This window comes from Protopterus annectens, chromosome 9.part0 (assembly GCF_019279795.1).
Source record: "Protopterus annectens isolate FY-2018-M chromosome 9.part0, PAN1.0, whole genome shotgun sequence".
In the NCBI taxonomy this organism is placed as follows: Eukaryota; Metazoa; Chordata; order Ceratodontiformes; family Protopteridae; genus Protopterus; species Protopterus annectens.
In genome coordinates, this window is record NC_056743.1 from 689,258,860 (window position 1) to 689,284,661 (window position 25,802).

Below are 25,802 nucleotides of genomic sequence, written 5' to 3' on the forward strand. Positions count from 1 at the left end.
CCTCCAACTCTCCCTCTCCCAACCCCACTCCCCTCTCTTTTTCTCCCGTACCAACATCTACTATAAAGAAACTCCTTCTCAAACTGAAACCTGGTACCAACGCCCCTGATAACATACCTTCCTACTTTCTCAGTATAGCTGCTGAAACACTTGCATATCCCATTAGCATCCTAATCAACCGCTCCCTAAAAGAATGCACAGTTCCCCAAATCTGGAAACAGGCTTATATTATTCCACTCTACAAAGGGGGCAACAACAACAATGTCACTAACTTTCGTCCCATAACCATCCTGTCCCCTATTTCAAAAATCCTAGAAAAATGTGTTCAACTTCAACTTCTTCCTCATCTCCTAGACAACCACCTTATATCTCCCACACAACATGGCTTCAGACCCAACCACAGCACAATGACTGCCCTCCTTTCCTTCCTAGAAACAGTAAATAGAGCTCGTGATTCTGGCTTAATTGTTTCTACATTGCTGCTAGACCTCTCCAAAGCCTTCGATACCATCTCACATAGCCTACTCATTACTAAGCTCTCTGAACTTAACCTTTCTTCTTCCTCCTTGAATTGGTTCTCTAGTTACCTATCCAACCGAAATCAAGCAGTAAAATGGAAAAAAACTACCTCCTCATTTCTTAGTACCCCCACAGGTGTTCCACAAGGCTCCATTCTCGGTCCTGTTCTCTTCAACATATTTATAAATGACTTTCACAAATCACTCCCTTTCTCAAACATCATCCAATATGCAGATGATTCAACAATCATCTGCTCAGCCACCTCCATCACTACACTTCAAAAACTAACTCAGGATGCTTTCTCCACAACAGAGCAATGGATGTTAAAAAAACATATTGCTCTTAATGCCTCCAAGACCAAACTTATGATCTTTACTCCCTCTAAAGCTACTTCTCTCAATATGAATACATTTTCAATCATTAGCCAAAATAACTCACCCTAGAATTGGTGTCAGACACCAAACTACTAGGGGTACAAATTGACAACCAACTTAAATTTACCTCTCACCTACAAAAAACATCAAAAGACCCATCAAAACTTGGTATGCTTTATTGACAAATTGCATCCCTCACCTCTGCCACTAGAACAACTCTCGGTACATCCTTCCTTATCCCTCCCTTCTCTATGGCTTCACTCCTAACTAACATTAAATCCTCTCTCAAAAACAACTTTCCTCTTGCTACAATAAAATTGCAAAATTAAGCCACTAGCCACAAGTCTTCTACCCACCACTGTGTTTCCTCCAGAAACTAAAATGGCTAGAGCTTCCTAATCAACTAACTTACACACAACTAACTCTAGCCCACAAGCTTATCCTTAATCCCTCCCTCTGTCCTTCCCTATCTTCTGCTTTTAATATGCACCTACCCAATAGAGTATTAAGATCAAACAATCAAAACCTACTCAAAGTACATAAACCTACACATCCTCCAGGCAAAAACTTCTATCCTTCAACCTAGCTCGCCTCTGGAACTCCCTTCCCCCACTCATCCGCACCACCTCTAATCACACTGCTTTCAAAAAATCCCTTCATACACACCTGACATCACATTGGGAATGCTCCTGCTCCCACCCTACATAACCACTCTTCACCTACTCCAGGCTCTGCTCACATCTTTAATCAACCAGACAAGTCCATATAAATAATTGACTCCATATCCTCCTCTTCCCCACTTCTCCAAGTCATTGTACCTCCTCTTCCTTTCTAGTAACCTGTTCTCTGAATCTACTCTGCATAAATGGATAAGCTCATGTTAAATAGTTAATTCATTTTCCTGCAATGTATTTTAAATGCACACTTGCTGTACTACTTGATATTGCTTTATCTTTAACTGTTGTACCTATTGTTAAACTTTGTTTGTATCTAAGAATGTATGTTCAAAATTACAAAAATATATTTTTTGGAGCTTTTCTCCCCAGGACTCCATTGAAAACGGGTTCATTATGGCCCAATGGACTATCCTGGTAAACCAACTACAATAAATAAATAAATAAATAAATAAATAAATAAATAAATAAATAAATATATATAAATAAGTCCTGCAAAAACTATAAACACTGTTGTGACTATGCAGATTATTTTGCTGACCACCCTCTCATTTCTACACTGCTGTTGATATCTTGAATTATTTATTTTACCTTTCATTGTTCTTATTTTGGAAAAAAACTGCATTTTGTCTCTCATTGTCTGTTCTACTAATTTACTTGTTCTGATTTCATTATCTAGCTAGCTGGATAAAGCAGTGTATTTTTACACTGCAGCAAGCTATTTTCTGTGTTACCAATCCAGATTATCCATCTAGTGGCAGTGGGTGGTAGCCTGGTCTGTACAGGTTGTGGAAACACACTAGAGATTCCTCCATGTAGTTGCTGTTTTGGCCAGAGGGCTTATAAATCAGCTTATGTTGTATTTAGAGCCTTTATAAATTCTGTGCAATTGAGTGTTTCTTGGCTGATTTCCACAAAGTGAAGTATGTTTATTGGATAGTCACATCTTTATAAGTTGTTTAAAGTACACTGCTGTTATCTTGAAATACTTATTGCCTTTCCTTAAGTTTGTTTGTGGTAGCATTTCACTCCAGACACTCTTTTACTGTGCTTTTACATTATGAGGACTGGAATTATTCATCTAGTGGCAGTAGGTGTTCAGCAGCATTTTTGCATTTACTTAGGATTACTTGAGTTTACCTTACCTTATCGCAACCTATCGTTACTCAGACAGCATCTGATTTGGGAGCTGAGCAGCATTGCTGGTTAGGTTACACCAAGTAAGCACCCTTCCCTTGTTCGGTTACAAGCACCCTCCACTCCTATCCCTTGCAAGCACACATCAGGATCTGCAACCATGGATAGGCACTTTCCTGCTATCTCTGCATCTAGCTTGGTGGACACGGGCATCCTGAGGCAATGTAGCTGTTGTCTTATGTACACTGACAACCACTTAATTCTCTAAAAGACAAATACAGTATGTGAGAGATATAGTTGCACATTGACACTGGAGGCTAGAGTCTCACATACGGGCACAAAAAGCAACAAACAGATTGTCAGCGACTCACACACATCACTCACCACACCCACAAAGGATCACACACATAGACACACATATACGGAGGTGTGCACATGTAACTTACTTAAACCTCAAAGGCCTCTCAGGTGTAGTCCTCAGAACCTCTGCATGCACACAGACAAGATGATTCCCATCACAACACATAAAGGCACACCTCACTGTGTCTCAGTTACCAAGGCCATAAGGTGAAAAACTCTGCAACCCAGTATTTTAATTATAGTAGATTCTGTTGTGAGACGCACGGATGTCCCGCTTACCAGACTGGATAAGGAGAAGGTTATAGTTAGTTGCCTGTCACGGGCCGGGATTCGCCAGATTATGAAAGTACTCCGGTCACTTACCCCTAAGTACCTGTATGACTCGTAGTCCATTTGGGCATGAATGACCCGAGATGCATCTCCTTGGACTATTGAAGAGAGACATTATGGGCAGACTGTCCCAGGCTGGTATGAGGATCTCCAAAGATGATGTCATAATATGAACAGAAGATCACAGACAATAATAATTGGCTTAGCTACTGGTGTCATTCCAGAGGAGTCCAATACTTGTCAGCTTGGGAGAACAGAGTTTACAGACCACGTTTCTTTGCCAGGGATAGTTTTCACCTGTCACCTCTAGGCTTTCAGGTATTGGCCAAAACATTATCCACCCCTGTAGTGCCTTTTTTAGGAATTGCCAAACAAGCAAACTTTCCAACATCACAAAAGCTACTCAAGAAAGCTAAAGGTGTTACTGCTCAATGCTATGAGGCTCAACAAGAAACTGCTCTTTCTAGAAGCTCTCCTCACCATGGAGAATGCTAAAATCTGTGCAGTTACTGAAACATGGTTCAAAGCCACAGAAGGCACTCCAGCAGTGTATGGCTATAACACTTTTCATGCATTCCACCCATCTACTGAACATGAATGAGCAAAAGGCAGAGATGTGTCTGTCTACATAAAGGATAAGCACACCTCAAAATTGGTCAAGCAATATGACATGCTTGAGCTACAGTACTACATGTCCAACTAACCATGGGAAAAATCCATTACTGTACTCTTGCTGGCTACAGATCCCCCACTATGAACCAGGAAACCCATACATCATACCTGAAGTTACTCGAATCACTCAGCCCAATACCACACTCTCTTGGGTGATTTTAACCACCCCTGCATTAATTGGGAGGCATACATGACCACTAAGATGCAGCCCCAAAGATTTCCTGAATTTATAAATTCACATTGAAATGTCCTGGAGTAGCTGGTCTGCACTCCCACTTGGGGAACAAATATCCCAGGTTTGGTACTCGCAAATATGGAAGAGTGCTGCACTCACCTCCCCAGTGTGATATCCTCATTGATGAGATCAAATCACAAAGCAGTTTCCCTTGAAATAAAGGTGAAACTAGTCCCCTCACCTAACCCCAAAAGCTTTTCAGAACTTCTGCAAGGTAAATTACTAAGGGACGACATAGCTAGTTCCAAGCCCCCCCCCCCCACACACACACACACACAATCCAGAAAACACAGAAACCTATGCAGAGATGCACAACTGTATAAAAACTGCAGTACCATACAAAAATAAACTTAAGTCAAACTGCAAAACACCCTGGTGGGCCACTGGTCTTAATAGGTTGTACAACAAAATAAAGAAAATCCTGTTGAGAAGTAAGAGGGAGTATGCATAACAGAGCAAGAAAGTCCCTCATTAGTCTAAACAAGTGAATCATGGAGCTAGTCAGGTCGCTGAAAGCAGACTATAAGGTAAAAATAGCCTCCAAAGCTAAGGATAACATAAGGCATTGTTCACTTATGTCTGCATTCTTAAGGACAGCACCCAGCAATGTGCAGAAGTAGTTGTCAATGGCATCACCTATTCTCAGCCAGAAGATATAGCAAGTCTGCTGCCGGTCTAATTCTGCTCAAATTTCACTTCCCCATCACCCCGTTTCCCTCAAGAAATACCTTCTGCCACTCCACTGCTAGTTGTCACCAAAGAACAGGTTGTCAGTACAATGTCTAAAGCTAAAAACACAGCTTCAGTGGGGCCTGATGATAGACCAGATTGCCTCTTAAACTGCTTAAATCAGGACTTTTCAGGCCCATTGGGATCTCTGTTTAACCACAGCCTCTGGACTGGCTATATCCCGACAGAGTGGAGGACAGTAACAGTCATCCGACTGCAAAAAGGGGGACCATCTACTGATCTGGGAAATCATAGACCCATAAGTTTGACTAGTCTTGTATGTAATGCCATGGAAAGAATAGTCGTGGACCTGATAATGACATAGGAAATCTCCAAACACTTGGCCCAGTCCAATTCACCTTTATCAAGGGCAGGTCATGCCTACTGAATCGGGTGGATTTCTTTGAGAAAAAAATCACTAAGTCCATAGATGAGGGTAAAACAGTACATACTGTCTACCTCGACCTGGCCAGGGCATTTGACACAATTCTCCAGTTTGGTATTATAACTAAACACACAAAACTGGGCATAAATCCTTACATCACTAGGTGGCTAGCCAATTGGCTCATGGACAGGACTCATATGGTTAAAGTGGGTGAATCCAGCTCAAGTAAGAGGCTAGTTATAGTAGTGTACCACAGGACTCAGTGCTGGGACCAGTCCTGTTCAGAATATATTTCTCTGAAGTCAAGGCTAATGTGGAAGGCCTGTGGATGACAAAGTTTGCCAATGACTGCAAGCTTGGGTAATCATTTTATCCCTCAGTGATGTAGATATCCTTCAGGAGGGTCTGGATCAGACAAATGATAGGTGCCAGAATGGTGGCCTAAACTAAATGTGAAAAAATGAATTATCATACCCTTTGGGAAGTCAAATACATTTGCAAATTGCAACATCAGTAGCACCTCCCCCTAAGAGTACACTCAGAGGTAAGAGATCTAGGCTCACAGGTAGATAGTAGCCTGAAGTCCTTCTATGTGGCACAATTTATAAGTAAAGGTATGGCATCAGGATCCAAGGAAATTATAGTCCACCTGTACTCAGCCCTCATTAGACCAATAATTGAGTACAGTGTGCCATTTGGCATGTACTCGACTAGGCACTTACTGCAGCTGGAGTGACCTCAGAGGTTCCTCACAAAGAAAATACAGGGTATAAACAACATGGCCTATGGAGATAGACTAAAAGCTCTATTCCTTTACTCTGCTTCCTGCCAACTATTAAGGGGTGACCTATGCCCTGACTTACTAGGCGCTCACAAATCCAGCCATGATGGAGCTGCTGCTGTACATCTGCAAGTCAGACAGCATGAGGGTCACCTGATCTAGGGATATAAACTTAGTGACTCAAATAAGACATGCTGGAGAGACAAATATGTATCTCAGGGATTGCCCATTATTTGGAACAGGCTTCCTATTCATGCTAAGCAGAGCCCTTCCCTGGCTCTCTTCAAACACAGTTTTGCTCAATGGATGGCGAATCGCAAGTTCATACCTAGGGTGGCGCTTAGTAAATGTTCTTTATGAACAAGGGCAATCTGTAACATACTCTAGGCATAGACAGAAACCCATACCATCCTCTTGCCTCTAGGGGCCATATATTGAATAAAATCATGTTATATTGGCTAGGCTTGTAAGGGCTCTCAAGCCTTTAGCCTAGTAATCTCCTGTGAACCTATTGAAAAAGCATATGATGCAGACTGTATTCAGCAGGAATGGTTTGAATTAAGAAGAGCGAATGTTTCCCACTCACTTTCATAGTACTGTAACGACAAGGCCATCTCCTGCAAAAAATAAATAAATAAATACAAAATAAAAAGATTTGCAGATTGTGCACTCCAGTACCTTGCACCTGGGGTGGCTACCCCCATTACCCCTCCATAGCTGCATTTCTGCTAGTGAACATTTTCATGAAAGCTGTGAGTGCTCCTGTCACAGTTTGTGGCAATTTATGTTTGTAGGATTTAATGTGCTTTTGGAATTAAATGTTACAGCTATAGTATTATGTGGAAGGGGCAGCAATTCAGTAAATGATATGTAGATTAATTTTTCAGCAAAAGATACATAAGTACTTAGGTTTCTACTGTAATATGTTCAAGATGGAGTGCCAAAATGAATGCCTAATATGCATTTCTGCTCAATATCTGAGCTGTTTGGCTGGCTGCTATCTACCTGCAATCAACTGAAGTACAAGCTGATTTAAGTATACTTTGTTCTGCACTTGCATTGTTTTACAGATAGTACTGCATTTTATTTATTTGTTTCATTGAATATTGTGGTCTCTCTGCAGTTATTTTCCCACCCTCCTTCCCTGTTCTTGTTGTGGTATTATTCTTCAATGAGATCATATTTTGATTTCAGATACTCCTACCAGTCCCATCTCTTCAGCTCTATCCACTGTGTACAGATAGAGCATCTGGGAAGGACAACCCCTGTAGTCTGTTAATCTTCATCGATCCCATCCCTCTCCACTAACATTTTTTTATTTATACTTTATTCAGCTGCTCTTACTGCAGCTGTCTTCTACCTTCTTTATTACCTTAGTTTGCTGTTCTGCGTGCTGTTAAGTGCTTATTCTGCACTTATTACTGCTTGTTAGTGGATTGATTAAATTTACATGCTGTTCTAAGCATCTTGATTTTGGTTTAAGCACTTGTGCTTCAGGCCAATTATTTTACATTTAGGGTTTTTGTGGAGAAACCCTGCTCTCCCTAAGTCCACCACATATTCAGAGCACTATGTCTGGACAATTCCCATCAGTTTCTCCTGCCAGTCTGGTTGACATGGGCATACTGAGACAGTGTGGCAACTGCCTCATGTTCATGGACAGTCCTCTTCTCCCAGCATAATTCTTCTGCTTGCATGAAATGCATCTACATCAGTAAGCTGGAATCCTTACTTTCTCATGCCACAGTCAGTACTCCTGACAATGAGGAGATTGCCAGCACAAACACCACACCACCCACATCACAGTCACACACCCACCTATGCAGGGGTCCTCAACAAAAACTTACCTAAACAATAGAGACCCCCAAAACACACTCACAAACATTCCACACACAGTGCCAATCACATCACACACAGTAGTCAACACATCATATGTCAAAAACACAGCCCATTAGGCATAACAATAAACCAAACATACTAGTCATTGGCAACTCAGTAGTGAGACACACTGATGTCCCCCACACCAGGCAGAACAAGGAGAAGGTCACAGTCAGCTGTTTGTCAGGTGCTAGAATCCATCACATCGCACACACACTTAAGTCTCTCCACAACAGGTACAAGTATGACTGTCATTGTCCTTGTTGGTGTGAATGACTTGACATGTACCTCCCTGGACTATGTGGAGAGAGACATGATTGAACTCTCAGACTATGTGCTCCAGGCTAGTGTGACCCTGGCCCTGAGCAGCATCCTGCCTTCACCAAGAATGATGCCACAATACCAACAAAAAATGATTGACTTCAACAATTGGCATAGTTTCTGGTTTCTTTCCAAAGGGATCCAGTATCTGTCTGCCTGTGATGATATGGTTGACATGCCTCAATGCTTTGCAAGAGATGGGCTCCAGCTGTCACCCTTGTGGTTCCGGATCTTGGCCAAGGCTCTTGCCCCCCCACACACACACATTGTGCCTTTTCTAGGCTATGTCCCAAAGACAAATCTTCCAACATGAAAGATCTGTCAAAAAGAAAATTGAAGGTCATGCTGCTCAATGCTAGGAGCCTTAATCTGAAAATGCACTCAATGGAGGCTTTCCTCACACTGAAAGATGCCAATGTCTGTGCAGTCATGGAAACTTGGTTCAGGGCTGTGGAGAGCACCCCTGCCTTACCAGGCTATACTTCATTCCACACTTTCCGACCCCAAAATGAGGTCAGAAAGACTAAGGGTGGTGGAGTCTCTATCTTCATTAAAGACAGGCACACCTACAGACTGGTTTAACAGCATGACGTGCTGGAATTACTCCAGGTGCAACTGACAGTTGGCAAGAAACCCATCCAAGTTATAGCCAGCTATAGAACCCCCTCCATGTCTCAGGACACCCACTCCTCTTACCTGGACCTACTTGACTGCATCAAGGTACCCCCTAACACCCTGATCTTGGTGACTTCAACTACCCCACCATAGACTGGGTGAACTCTTTCTGCACTAATGCACTCACCCAATGATTCCTTGACTTCATCAACTCTAATGGACTAGACCAGCTGGTCTCAACCCCCACAAAGGGATATAGCATACTGGACTTGGTTCTCACCAACATGGGTGACCGCTGCACCACTCCCATAGTATGTTTTTCCCTGGTGAGATCAGAACATCAGTCTGTCTCATTCGAAGTTCTGTCCCACCCAACCTGTCCTCAGCCATAACCAGGCTAAAAAACTTATGAAAAGCTGACTACACCTTCCTAAGGGAGGGTATCAGCAGCTTCACACCACCGCCCCCCTCAGAGGACACAGACAATACAGACAGTTCGCCAGCGCAGTATACAAGCACCTGTACAACTGCATGGACTCAGCCATACCCAACAGAACTAAAACCTGCTCCTCAAGGAAATACAAACCTGTCTGGTGGACATCCTTTATCAACAGGCTTTACAACAAAAGGAAAAAACTGTTGTTCGAGGGTAAAAAGGAACAAATTCCAAATAGGAAAATCTCCCTCCTCTGCCTCAACAAGCAAATTAGATCACTAGTGAAAAACTCCCAAGCCAATTATGAGTTGAAACTAGCCCCCAAAATAAAGGGAAACCACAAGTCCTTCAGTTACATTAGGAACCTCCATGGCAAAGCCCACGTTTGTGCCAAATTAGTACTTAATGGTACCACTTACACTGATCCTGCCGACTTAGCCAGCCTGCTAGCTGATAGGTTCACTGCGAACTTCACCCCCTTATCACCCCCCAAAGGCCCAGTCGACATCCCCGATACTTGTCCCACACCTTACATCTCCATAGATCAAGTGTTAAAGGCCCTATCCAAGGCAAAAAACACAGCTTCCATGGGACCTGATAATATCCCAGGCTGTATTCTGCACCATCTCCAGCAAGAACTAGCTTCACCATTGAGCACCCTATTCAACTGGAGCCTAATGACATGTTTCATTTCAGCAGAGTGGAGAACCGCCATTGTCATCCATTTATACAAAGGTGGTGCCACTACTGACCCAGGAAACTATCGCCCCATTAGCTTGACAAGTCTGATCTGTAAAGCCATGGCGAGTATTATTATGGATCTCATAAACAAGGACATAGGCAATCTCCAGACACTCGACCCCACCATATTCAGATTTGTCAGGGGCAGATCTTGCCTACTGTACCTGGTTGACTTCTTTGAGACTGTCACCAAGGCCCTGGATGAGGGAAAGTCAGTACATACAGCTTACCTTGACCTAGCCAAGGCCTTTGATATAATCCCCAACTCAGGCATCATCGAAAAGCTAACATAACTTGGTGTTAATCCCTGTCTCATCAGATGGGTGGCCAACTGGCTCACAGATAGGACCCACAAGGCCAAAATAGGCACCGCCACCTCTGACAGCAGACCTTTCATTAGTGGTGTTCCCCAGGGATCTGTCTTGGGACCCCTACTGTTTGGCATCTACTTCTCAGAGTTACAGGCAAAGACAAAAGAGCCTGTGGCTGACCAAGTTTGCGGATGACTGTAAGTTGGGTGCTGTAACTGACTCCTCAAATGACGTTAACATACGGCAAGAGGGTCTCACAGCTACAAATAACTTGTGCCAAAGTCATGGCCTTAAGTTAAATGCAAAAAAATGTATCATCATACCATTCGGCAGAAACATGGCCCCTACTGATTACCACATCAACAGCAACCCCCTAAGCACACAACCCATGGTGAGAGACCTGGGTACTCGGGTTGACAACAGTCTCACATTTGACCATTATGTGGCAACAGTGGTCAGAAAAGCCTTTTACTTGGTTCATCTCATAAGTAAAGGGATTGCATCCAGAAAAAAGGAGGTTATTACCTCTCTGTACTCCTCTCTCATCAGACCTGTACTTGAGTATAATGCCCCATTTGGTATGCACCTCTACAAACACCTGCACCAACTGGAAAGGCCACAGAAATACCTCACAAAGAGAATCCATGGCCTGCAACCCCTGTCCTGTGTGGACAGGCTCAAATCGCTACCACTTTACTCGGTGTCGTACAGATTGCTCAGAGGTGATCTGTGTCTTGCCTACAAGGCAGTATCGGACCCTGGCCTACTAGAGATGCTCCATATCTGTAAGTCTAACTCCTCATTCATTACCCACTTGATAGGCCTAAATCTAATATGTGACATCAACAAAACCTGCTGGAGAGACAGGTTTGTCTCCCAGAAGCTGTCCTGTCTCTGGAATAGACTTCCCATACAAGTCAGAGTACCTCGCTGACCCTCTTCAAGTGCAACCTTGATGAGTGGATGGGAAACCACAAATTTGTCCCAGGGGTTCCACCTGTGCCCCTCAGTGACAGGGGCGACAGGTGCTGACTGAGGTTTCTTTTTGGGGGGTAAACTGTTGGCTAGGCTTGTAAGGGCCCCAGGGCCATTAGCCTAGTGACCTGCTATGACTCTATGTATGTGTTGCACTGCTTGAAATAGTTAGCAGCCTTGAAGAGGTACTGAATAAAGCCTGATCTGCAGTGCATTTAAGAAAAAAAATGAAAATGAAGACACCACTGTCTAGTAACATGGATATTTAAGCAACAGTCCATGACTAGGTGTGGATATATCGGCAATTACCCAGGGTTGGCATGTTGTGAAGCCCAAGTGATTAAACAAAGCCAACCATGAGTAAATCCTGACATACCCACACCCAGGAGTGGATTATAGCTATTATACAATGACATTATTTAAGAAAGAAATTGCGTACCTTTTTAAAGTAGTGCCATTATATGAGAGTGCTGAACTGTTCCCCTGTGTTTTTTCTTATTTACTGATATACTGGTCATGTGTATGGGACTTGCATCTCCACAATTGCACAGTACGTCAGTGCAGTGCAACACATACATAGAGTCATAGCAGATTACTAGGCTAATGGCCCTGGGGCCCTTACAAGCCTAGCATGGCTTCATACCCTTTCATAGTACCATCACTGCACTCCTCAGCTTCACCAATACTATAAACCATTACCAAAATGAAGGAAAATCGGGTATGTTTCTGTTATTTTATTTATTTATTTTTGAAAACATACCTGATTTTTCTATTTTGCTTTGTACTTCAGCATATTCCAGTAGACAGTCTAGCTGCACAATGGTACTTCCAGCAGCTAGACTTTATTCTGTTGGTATATGCTCAATTTACAACAGGTATGCCAATTGGGCTCTCAGATCAGTGTGCTCAATTTTGAATACAAATGAGCCATCATTGTATAATGCAGGTTGCCTGTTTTTGTAATTAATATAAGCTGTAGCATGTGATGTAACAAAGTATTACAGAGTAGTGGAGTTGAGTGCTATTTTCCTGAAATGTGTCTACACCTTTGATAAAAAAATATTTTGCAATTTTTTAGTGGCTGTGCTAATTCTATCATTTATGATGAAAAGATTATTTACAGTCACATGTCATGTGGTACTTGCATCTATTGAATACAGTAATAAATGTACCATTGGAAGCAGTGTTGCACAGATTTTTGGAAGGCAGTGTTGTCATGCAGGGACATGTTTCACAGTTATGTTGATGTTGTCATACAGGTGATAGTTTAGTATATCGTGCAAGCAGAACACATTAAGAATAAATAGATAGTTAATACCAAATTATGCCTGTCTAGAGTACTTGATCACCCAACAGGTACAGAATGGACACAAAAACACTTGAGCGCACACCTGCAGGTTTTCAGATAAGGTGGTCTTACTGCAGTTAAATATGTAAGGCAGAGAACAGGAGGACATTCAGCATTTTATGTGCATTTGTATATGTTTGCGTATTTATGTTTTGCACTTAGTATGCATTACTAATGGTTTCCCCTGAAGCAGGTACATGATTTCAGAATAGAGTGGGGACTATAGCACATCTCCATTGTCATTACATTACAGTTAAAAATATGTTTCTGCTGAACAGGGAAATTTACTGCCAATGGATTTATGATCACATTACCATCCCCTATTTCTAGGCTCGTGGACAGTGATGCACATTACATGAAAATAAAGCTGTGAACATTTCTTTATGTCTAAAGTCACAAACTAAGTGCATTCTGTAACTGGGAGTCATTGAATAGATCCCTGAGAAGTTTGACAGAATATTTCCAATATCTTTAGAGATGTGGTCTTATAAGTCCCACCATGCAGAGGCATAGCTGGCTCATCTAGTGTCCAGTGCCAGTTCCTGATGTGGTGCACCACTCTCCCAGCACTGACCTTTTTTTGACCTGTACTTTTGCTGTAACAAGTCAACTGCTACATTTGTTATAATCTGCTTCCTACAGCCATCTTCCTGCCCTCTCAAATCTTCAATTGAGCAAAAAAAAATAAACACAGACTTCATCTTTTACAAACACACACACAAAATGATGAAAAGCCTTGCATTTCCCGATTACTGCCCCCTTCGCATCATTCTTGTTACTCTTCTGACACCAGCCATCTGGGTACTGTCTTTTTTTCACCATTCAGATTTTTTTATTCTTTTTTTATGTTGAGGTACACAAAATTACATTAAAGACTTCTCATTCTTTCACTACAGTTCAGGTAGTGCACCTATACCTTTGAGGTGGTGTGAATGACCTGAGACGTACCTCCCTGGACTACATGAAAAGAGACATAGAGGAACTCTCTGATCATGTAGCCCAGGCTGGTATGACCCTGACCTTGAGCAGCATCTTACCCTCACCTAGAATGATGCCACAGTACAAAGACAAAATGATCGATTTTAACAATTGGCTAAAATTTTGGTGTCATTCAAAGGGGATCCAGAGTCTGTCAGCCTGGGATGACATGCTCGACAAGCCACGTTGCTTCGCTAGGGACGGCTTGCACCTGTCACCACTGGGCTTTTGGATATTGGCAAATGCTCTTGCCACCCCCATAGTGCCTTTTTTAGGCAAGGCTCAAAAGTCAAACCCACCCCCATAGACAGCACAAGGAACAAGAAACTAAGGGTAATGCTGCTTAATGCCAGAAGTCTTAACCTCAAGATACACGCACTCAAAGCTCTCCTCAGTATGGAGAACATCGATATCTGTGCAGTGACAGAAACCTGGTTCAAGGCTCCAGAGAGCACCCCAGCACTACCAGGCTATACCTCATTTCATGCTTTTCGGCCCCAAAACCCGGACTGAACCACAAAAGGAGGGGGAGTGTCCATATTTATCAAGGATATCCTCACCTCCAGGTTAGTGGCATTGCACGGAGTATCGGAGACCATCCATGTGCAACTAACAGTGGGCAAGACTGCTTTTCAGTTTATAGCATCCTACAGACCACCCTCTCAAAGTCAGGAATCCCACTCGGCTTTCCTGAAAACATTGGAGAACATGAAGATCTCTCCGAACACCATTATATTGGGTGACTTCAACTACCCAAACATTGACTGGGAGCACTACTCAAGCCCCAGCACCTTAGCCCAAAGGTTCCTGGAAATTATAAACTCAAATGCTATGGAACAACTAGTCACCATTCCCACAAGAGCGGACAACATACTAGACCTGATCATTACCAACATGGGGACTCTATGCTCCACACCAGAAGTATATCCCTCATTGGTAAGATCAGACCATAAATTAATTTCACTGGATGTCCACATCCCAACCCCAACCCCAGCCCAGAAAACCACAGTGAAAAACTTCTCAAAAGCTAACTTCTCACTTCTCAAAACCGAAGTGGAATCCTTCAAGGCCCCAGGGCCAGTGGAAACTACAGCCCAAACTGCAGAATCCTATATAAACGCATTCTACGGACATCTCCAGGAATGCATGGATCATGCTATCCCAAACAAAACCAAGACCCAATCATCCAAAGGCAGGCGTCCAGTCTGGTGGACCCCTGCCATAAATAAACTGTACAACAGAAGGAGGAAGCTACTACATGATAAAGCAAAATCCCTAATAGGGAAGGCATCTCTGATCAGTATTAGCGACCCCTCATAAAATCCTCCAAGGCCAGCTTCGAGAGAAAAATTGCACAGGACACCAAAGACAATCATAAGGCTTTTTTCAGTTATGTTAGGAATCTGGGATGCAACTCCCAGACTTGTTCTGAGTTGATTCTAAGCGACAAAAAATACACTGAACCCACAGACATCACCAATATCCTGGCAGACAGGTTCGGTGCAAACTTCTCCACCCCAAAAGAGCAAGTATCTATCCCGGCAGAGGGCTGCCTCCCAAACATCTGTGATGCTCAGGTGAAGGCTGCCCTCTCCAAAGCAAAAAACACTGCTTCCATGGGACCAGATGGCGTCCCAGGTTGCGTCCTACATGAACTCCAAGAGGAACTAATCCCTCAAATAAAACAGCTGTACAATCTCAGCCTCCCTACAGGATATGTGCCCACAGAGTGGTGTACAGCAACAGTGGTCCCACTCCACAAAGGTGGAGCCTCTATGGACCCTGGAAACTTATCGCCCCATAAGCCTGACTAGCTTAGTCTGCAAGGCTATGGAGAGGATCATCATGGAGCTGATAAACAAAGACAATGGGGACCTACAGACAGTAGATCCTACCCAGTTCGGCTTTGTCAAGGGCAGATCCTGCATTTTGAACCTGGTTGACTTCTTCGAAACAGTCACCAAAACCATAGATGAAGGGAAGGTAGTCCACACAGCCTATCTGGACCTTGCAAAGGCATTTGACACAATACCCCACTCGGGCATCATAGATAAGCTATCCAGCTTAAATATAAACCCCTATGTCACAAGATGGGTCGCAAACTGGCTCAAAGACCGAACCCACAGAGTGAGAGTTGCTGGAGCCATGTCAGACTCGAAACTGGTCACAAGTGGCGTCCCACAGAGTTCTGTCCTGGGACCACTCTTGTTCGATATATACTTTTCCGAGGTACAGGCAAACGTGAGAGGACTATGGCTCACCAAGTTTGCAGACTACTGCAAACTGGGCACCATAATCGACTCTTCAGCTGACACAAACATCCTTCAAAAAGGTCTCACAGAGACTGACAACTGGTGCCAGCGCCATGGTTTAAAGCTAAATGCCAAAAAATGTATAGTCATACCCTTTGGCAAAAACAATGTGCCCACAAATTACCACATAGGCGGAAACCCATTAAGTACAGAGAAAGTTATTAGGGACCTGGGGACCCAAGTTGATAGCAATCTCTCCTTTGAAAACCACATTGCCAAAGTGGTTAGAAAGACCTTCTACATAGCCCACCTCATCACAAGGGTTTCACATCTAGATCAAGAGAGGTAATCGTGCCCCTTTATTCATCCCTCATCAGGCCCATCATAGAATACAATGCTCCTTTTGAGATGTACCTTACCCCACACCTGCAGCAATTAGAAAGACCCCAAAAGTATCTCACCAAGAGGATCAAGGGTCTCAAACAGATGCCATATGCTATTCGGTTAAAAAAATTCCAGCTCTACTCAGTTGCATACCGCCTACTTCGAGGCGATCTATGCCTGACATACAAAGCTATGTCAAATCCAGAATTAATGGACATGCTCCACCTCAGTAAATCTAAATCCCTTAGAGCCACACGCTCAAGGGACTTGAACCTCAGCACAGAAATAAATAGAACTTGCTGGAGGGACAGGTTCATAACCCAGAGGCTCCCTTCGCTCTGGAATAGAATTCCAGTTCATGTGAGGCAGAGCACCTCACTGAATCTTTTCAAGAAGAATCTCGATAGGTGGATGGAGGATCGTAGTTTTGTCCCAGGGATTACTCCCGTGTCACTATTAGACAGAGGCACAGTAAACTAAACCTTAAAAAGGGCACAGTATACTCAAATCAAGGGTGGCGTAAGCCATACAGAATCGGGCTAGGCTTATAATTGCCCCAGAGCAGATAGCCTAGTATGAACCTATACTCTGAAGTTGTTTTATATTGATCCCAGTGACATTCCCTGAAAATTTCAGGTGAATATGTCAAACTGTTCAGGTCATGCAGACATTTGTATACAGATAGCATTGGCTCTAGTTGAGTGTCACTGTTGGTGTGACACCCTGAAAATGTGAAAAAGAGGTTGTGGATGGATGGATACAAATCCTACACTGGTTTACTGCTTGAACTGGTATTGTCTTTAAGCTCTTGGTGTTGGTTTACCTGTCCCTATATTCTCCCATGGGGAGGGACTAGAAATATTTTATGACTTCCTGTATAAAAATTCAGGGTTCAGTCATGACAAAGTCCTTACCATTCAGTCATTGATGGAAGCCATCCTGGAAAATAACTTTTTAGTTTTTGAGGGACAACTGTTTGAACAGAAGAAGGGTGTGGCTATGGAGGCAGCCTGTTCCCCAACTTTTGCGAATATGGTCTTTGCTCAGTGGGAAATTACTAAGGTATTCGATTCTATGTATTCTGACAGTTGGGTGATGTACTGTCATTTTTTGGACGACATTATTATTTTCTGGAAAGATTTTAGAGAGAAGTTGTATGAATTTTTGAGTACATCAACTCAAGTACTAATTTTTTAAGGTTCACCATGGAAGCTGATGGGGATGTAGTACATTACTCGAATGTATCTTTGTCACAAAATGGGGAAAGGAAAAGCTTCGACTCTACTTTATATAGGACTTCTACCTACTCAAACTCTCTACTACATTTCACTAGTGGACACCCGTTTCACCAAAAAAGGTCCTTGATAAAAGGGCAGTGCATCAGACTAGCCCGTATGGTTAGCTGTGAGGACATTTTCCTAGGGGATTGCGAGACCCTTAGAGAAATGTTGTTGGTAAGAGAGTATCCAGATAATTTACTTCAAGATGCTATGAGTGAGGTGAAAAATAAAGGAAGGAATGGAATTTTTAAGCATTTGTTAGTTAACTCAGATAGTCTTCTCAACATGTAGTTAAATGAAAATTCTACTGATGTGAAACAGAAACCCTACAAAGGGGCTTTTGTCATACCATATAATCTTTGTTTCTATGAGGTAAAAGGTGTCATTAGTCACAACTGGAACATTTTTTTCACTTGATCGTGACATCAGGTCAAAAGTGGGGGGAAACCAACCATAGTCTACAAAAAAGATTTTTGTTTTAAAAATCTGTTGGAAAGAAGGTGCACTAGAAATATAGAAAGAGGTATGCATAAATGTGGTACATGCCAACAATGTAGATTTGTTTTAGAAGGTGAAGGTGTTAGAATAGGTACAGGTGAATATGCGAAAACTTTTATTAAAAGATACTGTTTTACCTCTGGGGTGGTATATATGGCTGTATGCCAAGTATGTAAAATGTTCTATATTATCAAGACCAAGGGAGCATTTAGAAAGAGAATATATCAGCATCAGTATGGCATTTCGAAATTAGACAAAAATAATGCGTTGGCAAAACACGTTAAGGACCACCCAAAGCATCATTTTAAATATGTGGCAATGGACAGAGTTGACATGGGACTAAGAGGGTGCATGCAGATTTATTTTTGCAATATAAAGAACTTAAATGGCAATTAAAATATAATGCAGCAACCCCCCCCTCCCGTCTCAATGATATGATTGTTTTCTAAAAATGAAAGCAGAATTTGCTTTTTAATATAAGATAAAATAACTGCTATTTGTTATATGAAGTTTATGGTTATTACAAGTTTATTTTATTTATGTTAAAGGTATACATGCTGGGTATCGAAGTATTTTAAAACCTATGGGTGTCTTTTTAAGACCGAGCAGTGTGATTATCATTATTTAATTAACAGCATGTGATGTGAGTAAGTGGGCATACATACCCTGTTGATTTTATGTGCTTTATTCTGAAAAAGTCATTTGTACCATTGACGAAAGCGCTAAAGTGAATTCAATAAATTAGTCCATCGTTCTGGATTGTTTCCTTTGGTTTTTTATTGTTCTTTGTGGTTGTATCACAAGCATCCTGGTTATCTGCTTGTAAGAAGTATTAGTAACAGTACAATCCAGCCTCCAGTGACACCACCCCCCCATTTTGTACAGTGAGTCTGACAATTATTAGCTGTTTGGCTATTCTCACCATGTGTAGTACATGCCCATTTAAGACTGACATTAATTAAAAAGGTGGCATGGCCACCAAAGTGCTGCAGAGGTTAGTGTTGTTGCCTAACAGCAAAGGTTCTCCAGTTCAATTCTCGACTGGTGTGCCTTCTGTCCGGAGTCTGCATGTCCTTCCTGCGGTCACTTGGGTTTTCCCCAGGTGCTCTGTTTTCCTCCCACATTCCATAGACATGCAGTAGTTAGATTGGACACTCTAAATTGGCCCTAGGTGCAAGTGTGTGTGCAAGTGAGTGGTATGTATGAGCTACCACGGCAGGGCCAGCCCCTCCGAAGGTGTATACCTTGGCTCAGTATGATTGTCACTGTTGAAAGTGGCACCCCAACCCCATGTGCAAAATGGGAAAAGGGGTTGAGGATAGATGGATAGATGGGTCTCCACAAAAAAACAAAAGTTGGCCTGCATATTTTGTAGTCCCTCTTATACCATTGATGTTTACAAAAGAGGGCAAATGAATAGTTTTTTTTTTTCTTCATCACTTAATAAAGTCATCTACATTTCCCCCAATAACTAGGCTAAAACTTTGTATCGTACATTTTCTTAATTCTGTGGACAGTGTTACATTTAGTCTGAAAATAATGCAAAATGGCCTCTTTAGAGTGAATGTCCATTCTAAACTGCAAAACAACCTTTTTTTTACTCATTCTGAGAAAGTGTAAGAATTCCAAGGATATACAGTCTCTTTTGTTTCAAACACATTAATAGATGTGTGTAGAAAACAAAAGTCTCAAAGGTTGAGGCATAAAATGTGAACGTACAATAACATTGTCACAAATAACATACCTGTTAAAACATAGTAATTTTAGAAGTAATATGATCAGTAAGTCATCATTTTCCAACTAATCTCTATTCTGTCAGTTTCTTAGCCTGTATCTGGTATGGCGGCTGGCAATAATCACCAAACCTTCGCCATTTTTATGTCCATCTTCTCATTAAATACTCTCTTACCAAAAATACACGTACCTCACCCAACTCAACCCTGCCAAACACAAAACCAAATACTACACCCCCACTTCTAATATGCTCCAATTCATCTACCTCCATATAAACATTCTCTTAGCTGGAGACATTCATCCCAACCCTGGTCCAACACACTCCACTGCTAGCCCTCCTAACCCCAAAGTTAATCATCTCCCAAACAAACATCTTTCCTTCTATTCAATAAATACTAGGAGTATTCTGAACAAAGTAAGTGAACTACATGCTTGGATCTCCCACCATACTCCTGATATCCTTGTTCTGACTGAAACCTGGTTGAAATCCCAACACCAAGACAGAGATCTTGCCCTCTGGCTATAGCATACACCATCTAGATCGACCAAAAAGGAAAGGCGGAGGTGTTGCTATCCTACACTCTCACCACCTTACCATTTCTAACTCTACTTTTACATCCCAAGCCTTCTCCCCAGCTGAAATTTTATCTGTAAACCTAAATATTAATAGCCATTCCACTATCACCATTGTAGCAATTTACATTCCACCTGGTGATGATATCCCCTACTGGAAAGTATGCTTGCTCATAATCTCCCAACATATCCCAAATGAAACTATTATTCTTGGGGATGTCAACATTAACTGGCTATCTCTCTTCTCTCAAAACTCCTCACAACACCTTAATCTGTACGGCTTTACTCAACTCATCTCTGATCCCACTTATTTCAATAATTCCCATACAGCCTCATCTCTCCTTGACTGGATTCTTGTCTCTCACCCTTCCAAATACCAAATTCCCTGAAACGCTACCAAATTCCCTAAGTGATCATTGTCCAATAAAAATACTAAGATACACATCCCATCAAGCTAAACCTCAAAGGTTTATCAAACACCGACAACTAACAAACTTTAATCCTGAAAGTTTCAAATCTTTACTATCAAAAGTGAACTGGAAACCCTTAAAACTACTCCCTTTGGAAGAAGCTGTCCACTCTTTTAACTCCACTTTCCTTAGTATTTTAAATTCTGTGGCACCCCTTAGAACAGTTTGCATAAAGTCTAATATAGCCCCATGGCTGACCGTAAACACATGTGCAATACTAAAAAATAGAGCATGGAAAATTTGGACTAAAACTAAACATCCAGACCTCCAGAAATATAAAGAACTTGGAAATCTTGCCAAAAGTCACATAAGAAAAACTTCTGTAATAATCCATCTTCTACCTTTAAATCCAACCCTAAAAAGTTCTGGCACTCTGTATATCAAATACTACACCCAGGTATGCAAGCCTCCCCTAACCCTCATCCTGACAAAACACTGAAGAAACTGCCTCCATATTTAACAACTACTTTATAGACTCAGTATCCAAATTACTAAATCAAGACACAAACCATTCCACCAACAATAATATACCTAATAGCTCAAACTCTTCCACCAGTAGTAACCCTACCACTACCTTCTCCCTCAAACCTGTCTCCACTAACTATATTAAAACTCTACTATCTAAATTAAAACCTTGCTCCACATCCATAGACAACATTCCCTCCGCATTCCTTCAGGTTGCTGCTGCTGATGTTCTTGCTTTCCCAGTTTCTGTTCTAATAAACCGCTCTATTACGGAATCCACAGTCCCTTCCATCTGGAAACAATTTTACATCCTTCCAATACACAAAGGAGGAAACTCCACAGATATAACTAATTTTAGACCCATAGCCATACTCTTACCACTCTCCAAAATTCTAGAAAAATGTATACACAATCAAGTCTTACATTACCTTCTGCAAGAAAATCTACTCACACCTACCCAACATGGCTTTCGTCTCATGCACAGCATTACAACAGCTTTCCTGTCTTTCCTAAACTCTCTGTATCACTAGCTAGAGACAGTAACAAACTTATTTCCTGTCTCTTCATTAATCTCTCATAAACTTCTTCTCCTTAAACTAGCAAACGTACACTTCTCTCCATCCACCATATCTTGGTTTAACAGCTATCTCTCTGATAGACTCCAATCAGTCAAATGGCTCTCAGCTTTCTCCCCTCTTCTTCCTGTTAAAAGGGTGCTCCACAAGGCTCCATCCTTGGGGCCCCTTCTTTTTAACATCTTTACCACCCTTCTTTACTCTTCCTGTCCTGGATCCTCACTGATACAATACACAGATGATTCTACACGTATCACTATTACTGAATCACCAACTCAACTAAAATCAGACACACAGTCCTCTTTTAACTGTGTAGAAAACTGGCTATCTGAAAACCAACTTATCCTTAATCCAAAGAAAACCAAATTACTACTCTTTCTCCCTAAAAACCTTAACCACATAAAGTCTTCCTTCTCCATACTGTCACAAAATAATACTCAAATAAGGTGGACACCAGTACAAAACTCTTAGGTGTTACTATTAATGATAGACTAACCTTTGATTTAAACGTCAATAATCGTATCCGAAAAACACATCTCACGCTCGTCTCCTCTATAGAAACAAAAAATATCTTACCAAAACAGAAAAACTAACCCTTTCAAATGCCTACCTCTTACCCACTTTATTTTATAGCTCCCAAATTCTCACCAGCCTCAACACTAACAAGGTAGAAACAACTTATAACAGAATTGCCAGATTTGCTGCCCAAAATTCTTGCAAATCCCATCACTGTCTCTCACTGAAAGAACTAAATTGGCTAGAATTATCTAACTTGCTTCGGTATAATCAGTTTATGATTATTCATTCCATTCTCTACAAACCCTCTTAATGTCCAACTCTCTCATCTCTAATCTCTCATTACCTACCCACTAGATTACTCCGCAGTTCTGAACAAGGCCTACTAAAAATCTACAAACCAAGGACCAAATGGGTCACCTAGTCTATAGCTTTAACCCTTCCAAGGCCTGGAATAGCCTACCACTAGATATAAGATCTCTTGAACATCCCAATCAATTCAAAACCACTACAAAAAAATACCTTCATGAAAAATGGACTTGCCAATGTAGTTATCCCCCGTAAACACTCCCCTATAACCTTCTACTTCTCTTCTCTCTTCCTTCCCTTCAATAAACAAACTTACTACTCTGTCTTCTCTTCTTGGTACATCACTGTACAAACATAACTAGTAAAATATTTCAGCTATGTAACTATTGCACTATTATGTATATAATATGTAATTATGAATGTATCCTTCTGAATGCATTTCTATGTGTTTCACTTGCCACAGTTTAATGTATGACACTGTAATCCAATAATGTGTGGTACTGATGAATGTAATGTGTGGCACTATAATGCAGTAATCTTTGGTACTGATGAATGTATTTCTATATGTATTTAATATGTAAAATTTATATTTTCTGTTGGAACTTGTCTCCTCGGGCCTCCGCTGAAAATGGGCATTTGTAGCCCAGTCAGACAAACCCGGTCAACAAATATAAAATAAGTAATAATAAAATAAGTAACTGTTGCACTTTGCTGACTGATATTTCCTAAGCAGTAGAAGTTTTTGGTGCCCTCTTCTGGCTAGGATTGGAAAGTTCTTCCTCACTTCTTTGTGGCAAAAGTGTTCTATTGCTTCACCCCCAAGAAAGTGCAGTAGTGCCACTCCATTCATCATTAGAAAGTATAGCACGAAGAGTAACTTCAGCCAAACCACTATAAGCCAAATGAGTTACTTGTTTTGACTAGTCTGTGATTCAGATACATTTAGAGGTAATTTAAAAACATTTCTGTAACAGCAGCACAAATACCAGTTGTAACTGGAGACACACTATCATCTTCTCTACTTCTGTAGTCAGAAAAGTCTCACTCTGAATCTGTAATCCGGCAGTTTCTTCCACCTGCTTCTCCATGTTGCCTCATTCCCTCCAACACCACCCACAGGAAAAATAGCAGAGGACCTTCCTCAATGACCTAACCATAATTCACGTAGTCAATATGAATATAACCTCACGTCCCCTAGAAAAGTGTCCATTGGCCTAGTGGGACTAATATGTTGAATAAAAATTAAAAAAAAATTGTTGTGTTTGAGAAGAATGCAAAATGAGATCAGCACAAATATTTCGCACTTGCACTTTGAAATGGGCTAGGATACAAATCCATAGGGACAATAAACAGTTGGAGAGATTAATAGGATATCGGAAGTGTACTTGGACAGCTAGTGAATAATGTCTACTTTAGGTTTCCTTTTGAAATATTTCACTGCTTTAATATCATTGGTCTCTGCTGTGACTTGCAGTTGCAGCAGAGACACTAAAGATTGTAAATTATAGGCCTTAGTATATCAGTTTGTTGTGCCGATGTTTTGCTTACCAGAACTGTTTGGATAATGTATTCTACTTTTAACAATCCAGATACGATTTTATTTTTACAATGCATGGTGTATTAGTGGTTTAAAGTTCTAGTCTGTACAATAATGTGTATTGTTTTATGATCTTATTTATTTTTAAGATACATGTTTTGTGACTTTATTTGGCAAAATTCGGAGTTATACACGGAAGGTAATGCAGGTGTACTTTATTGTGATGACAAGAGTGGAGAGTACTGTAATAGTTTTCTCACAGTTCCATGTAAAGCTGCGTCAGCAGTACCTTTCAAGTTACTTAGTGCTAAGCACTTTATTTTTTTTTGTTTGTTTTTTTTTTTGGGCAGAACATTTCCTTTGAATTGAAGCCTGGTGAAATCACTGCATTGGTGGGACCTTCTGGCGGTGGAAAATCAACATGCGTGTATCTGCTGGAGCGATTCTATGAACCTGTATCTGGAGAGATACTTCTGGATGGGAGGCCAGTGAATGAGTATGAACACAAGTATTTCCACCGTAAGGTGAGCTTTTTCACCAGGTACTCAGAACTCAAATCAGCTAATGAACAGAAGAGAGATTGCTTTATTCTGTAGATGTAGTAGTCAGCAGGAAAGATGGGTGGATTTGCATTTTACTGGAGAATTATTAAACTGTTCCAGTCTGCTGGTAGTAGTGTGAGAACTATTTCATCAGGGGATGGCATAACTATTCATTACATTGTTCCATTTCAGCTAAGGCCTGATAAAATGTTCTGTTCTATTAGCTGATGCACACTTTCAGTTCTTCTAGAGAATTATTTAGATGTTAGTTCAGTTTTTGGCAGTTACAGCAGTTTCAACAGTCCTGTGAGTTAATAAACTGTTCTGTTTGGGCTTTTTCTCTTAAGCAGGTGAGGGTAGGTTGTTCATTTTTGCTACAAGATTATCAGGCAACTTTGTTTTGTTGGTGGTTAGTAAGCTATTCTGTTTTGCTTTAGACTGTTATTTTTTCATCTTTAATCTATGCATTATTTGTATAGTCTATCTCAAGTATAATACTAGAAGATAATACAGCAAACGTAACACAAGCAAATATAGAATTAAAATAACTAAGGGAGAACATTAAATATTGTCAACAATACAAAATAATAGATATTTAAATACTTCAGAAGTACATGGCTGAGATATGTTAAATGATGATAATTGAGATTGATATACTACAATATAGAAATTATGTTATAATATTTTATTTTTGAAAATAATTACAACTATGATACAGCTAGATATGTTCAGACTATCTAAAATACTAAGGCTATGGCTACATTATATTTCTAATTGATACCTAAATATTTAAGATCTTACTAAATAATATACACAATATAATCCTGTTAGTGAGTTATGACCAAAAGTTGCCTAAAATAAAAAATCA

At 41.1% G+C, this 25,802-nt stretch overlaps 1 protein-coding gene across 3 annotated transcripts in view; it reads left to right on the forward strand.

Moving 5' to 3' along the window:
- Window positions 1-25,802, forward strand: part of LOC122811451 (ABC-type oligopeptide transporter ABCB9-like) — a 184,903-nt gene that overhangs the window by 124,924 nt on the left and 34,177 nt on the right. For all 3 annotated transcript variants that reach the window (XM_044083301.1, XM_044083300.1, XM_044083302.1), the window contains exon 9: window positions 24,743-24,916. In XM_044083301.1, the coding sequence (XP_043939236.1) occupies window positions 24,743-24,916 (174 nt within the window). The remainder of the gene's footprint in view (window positions 1-24,742; window positions 24,917-25,802) is intronic.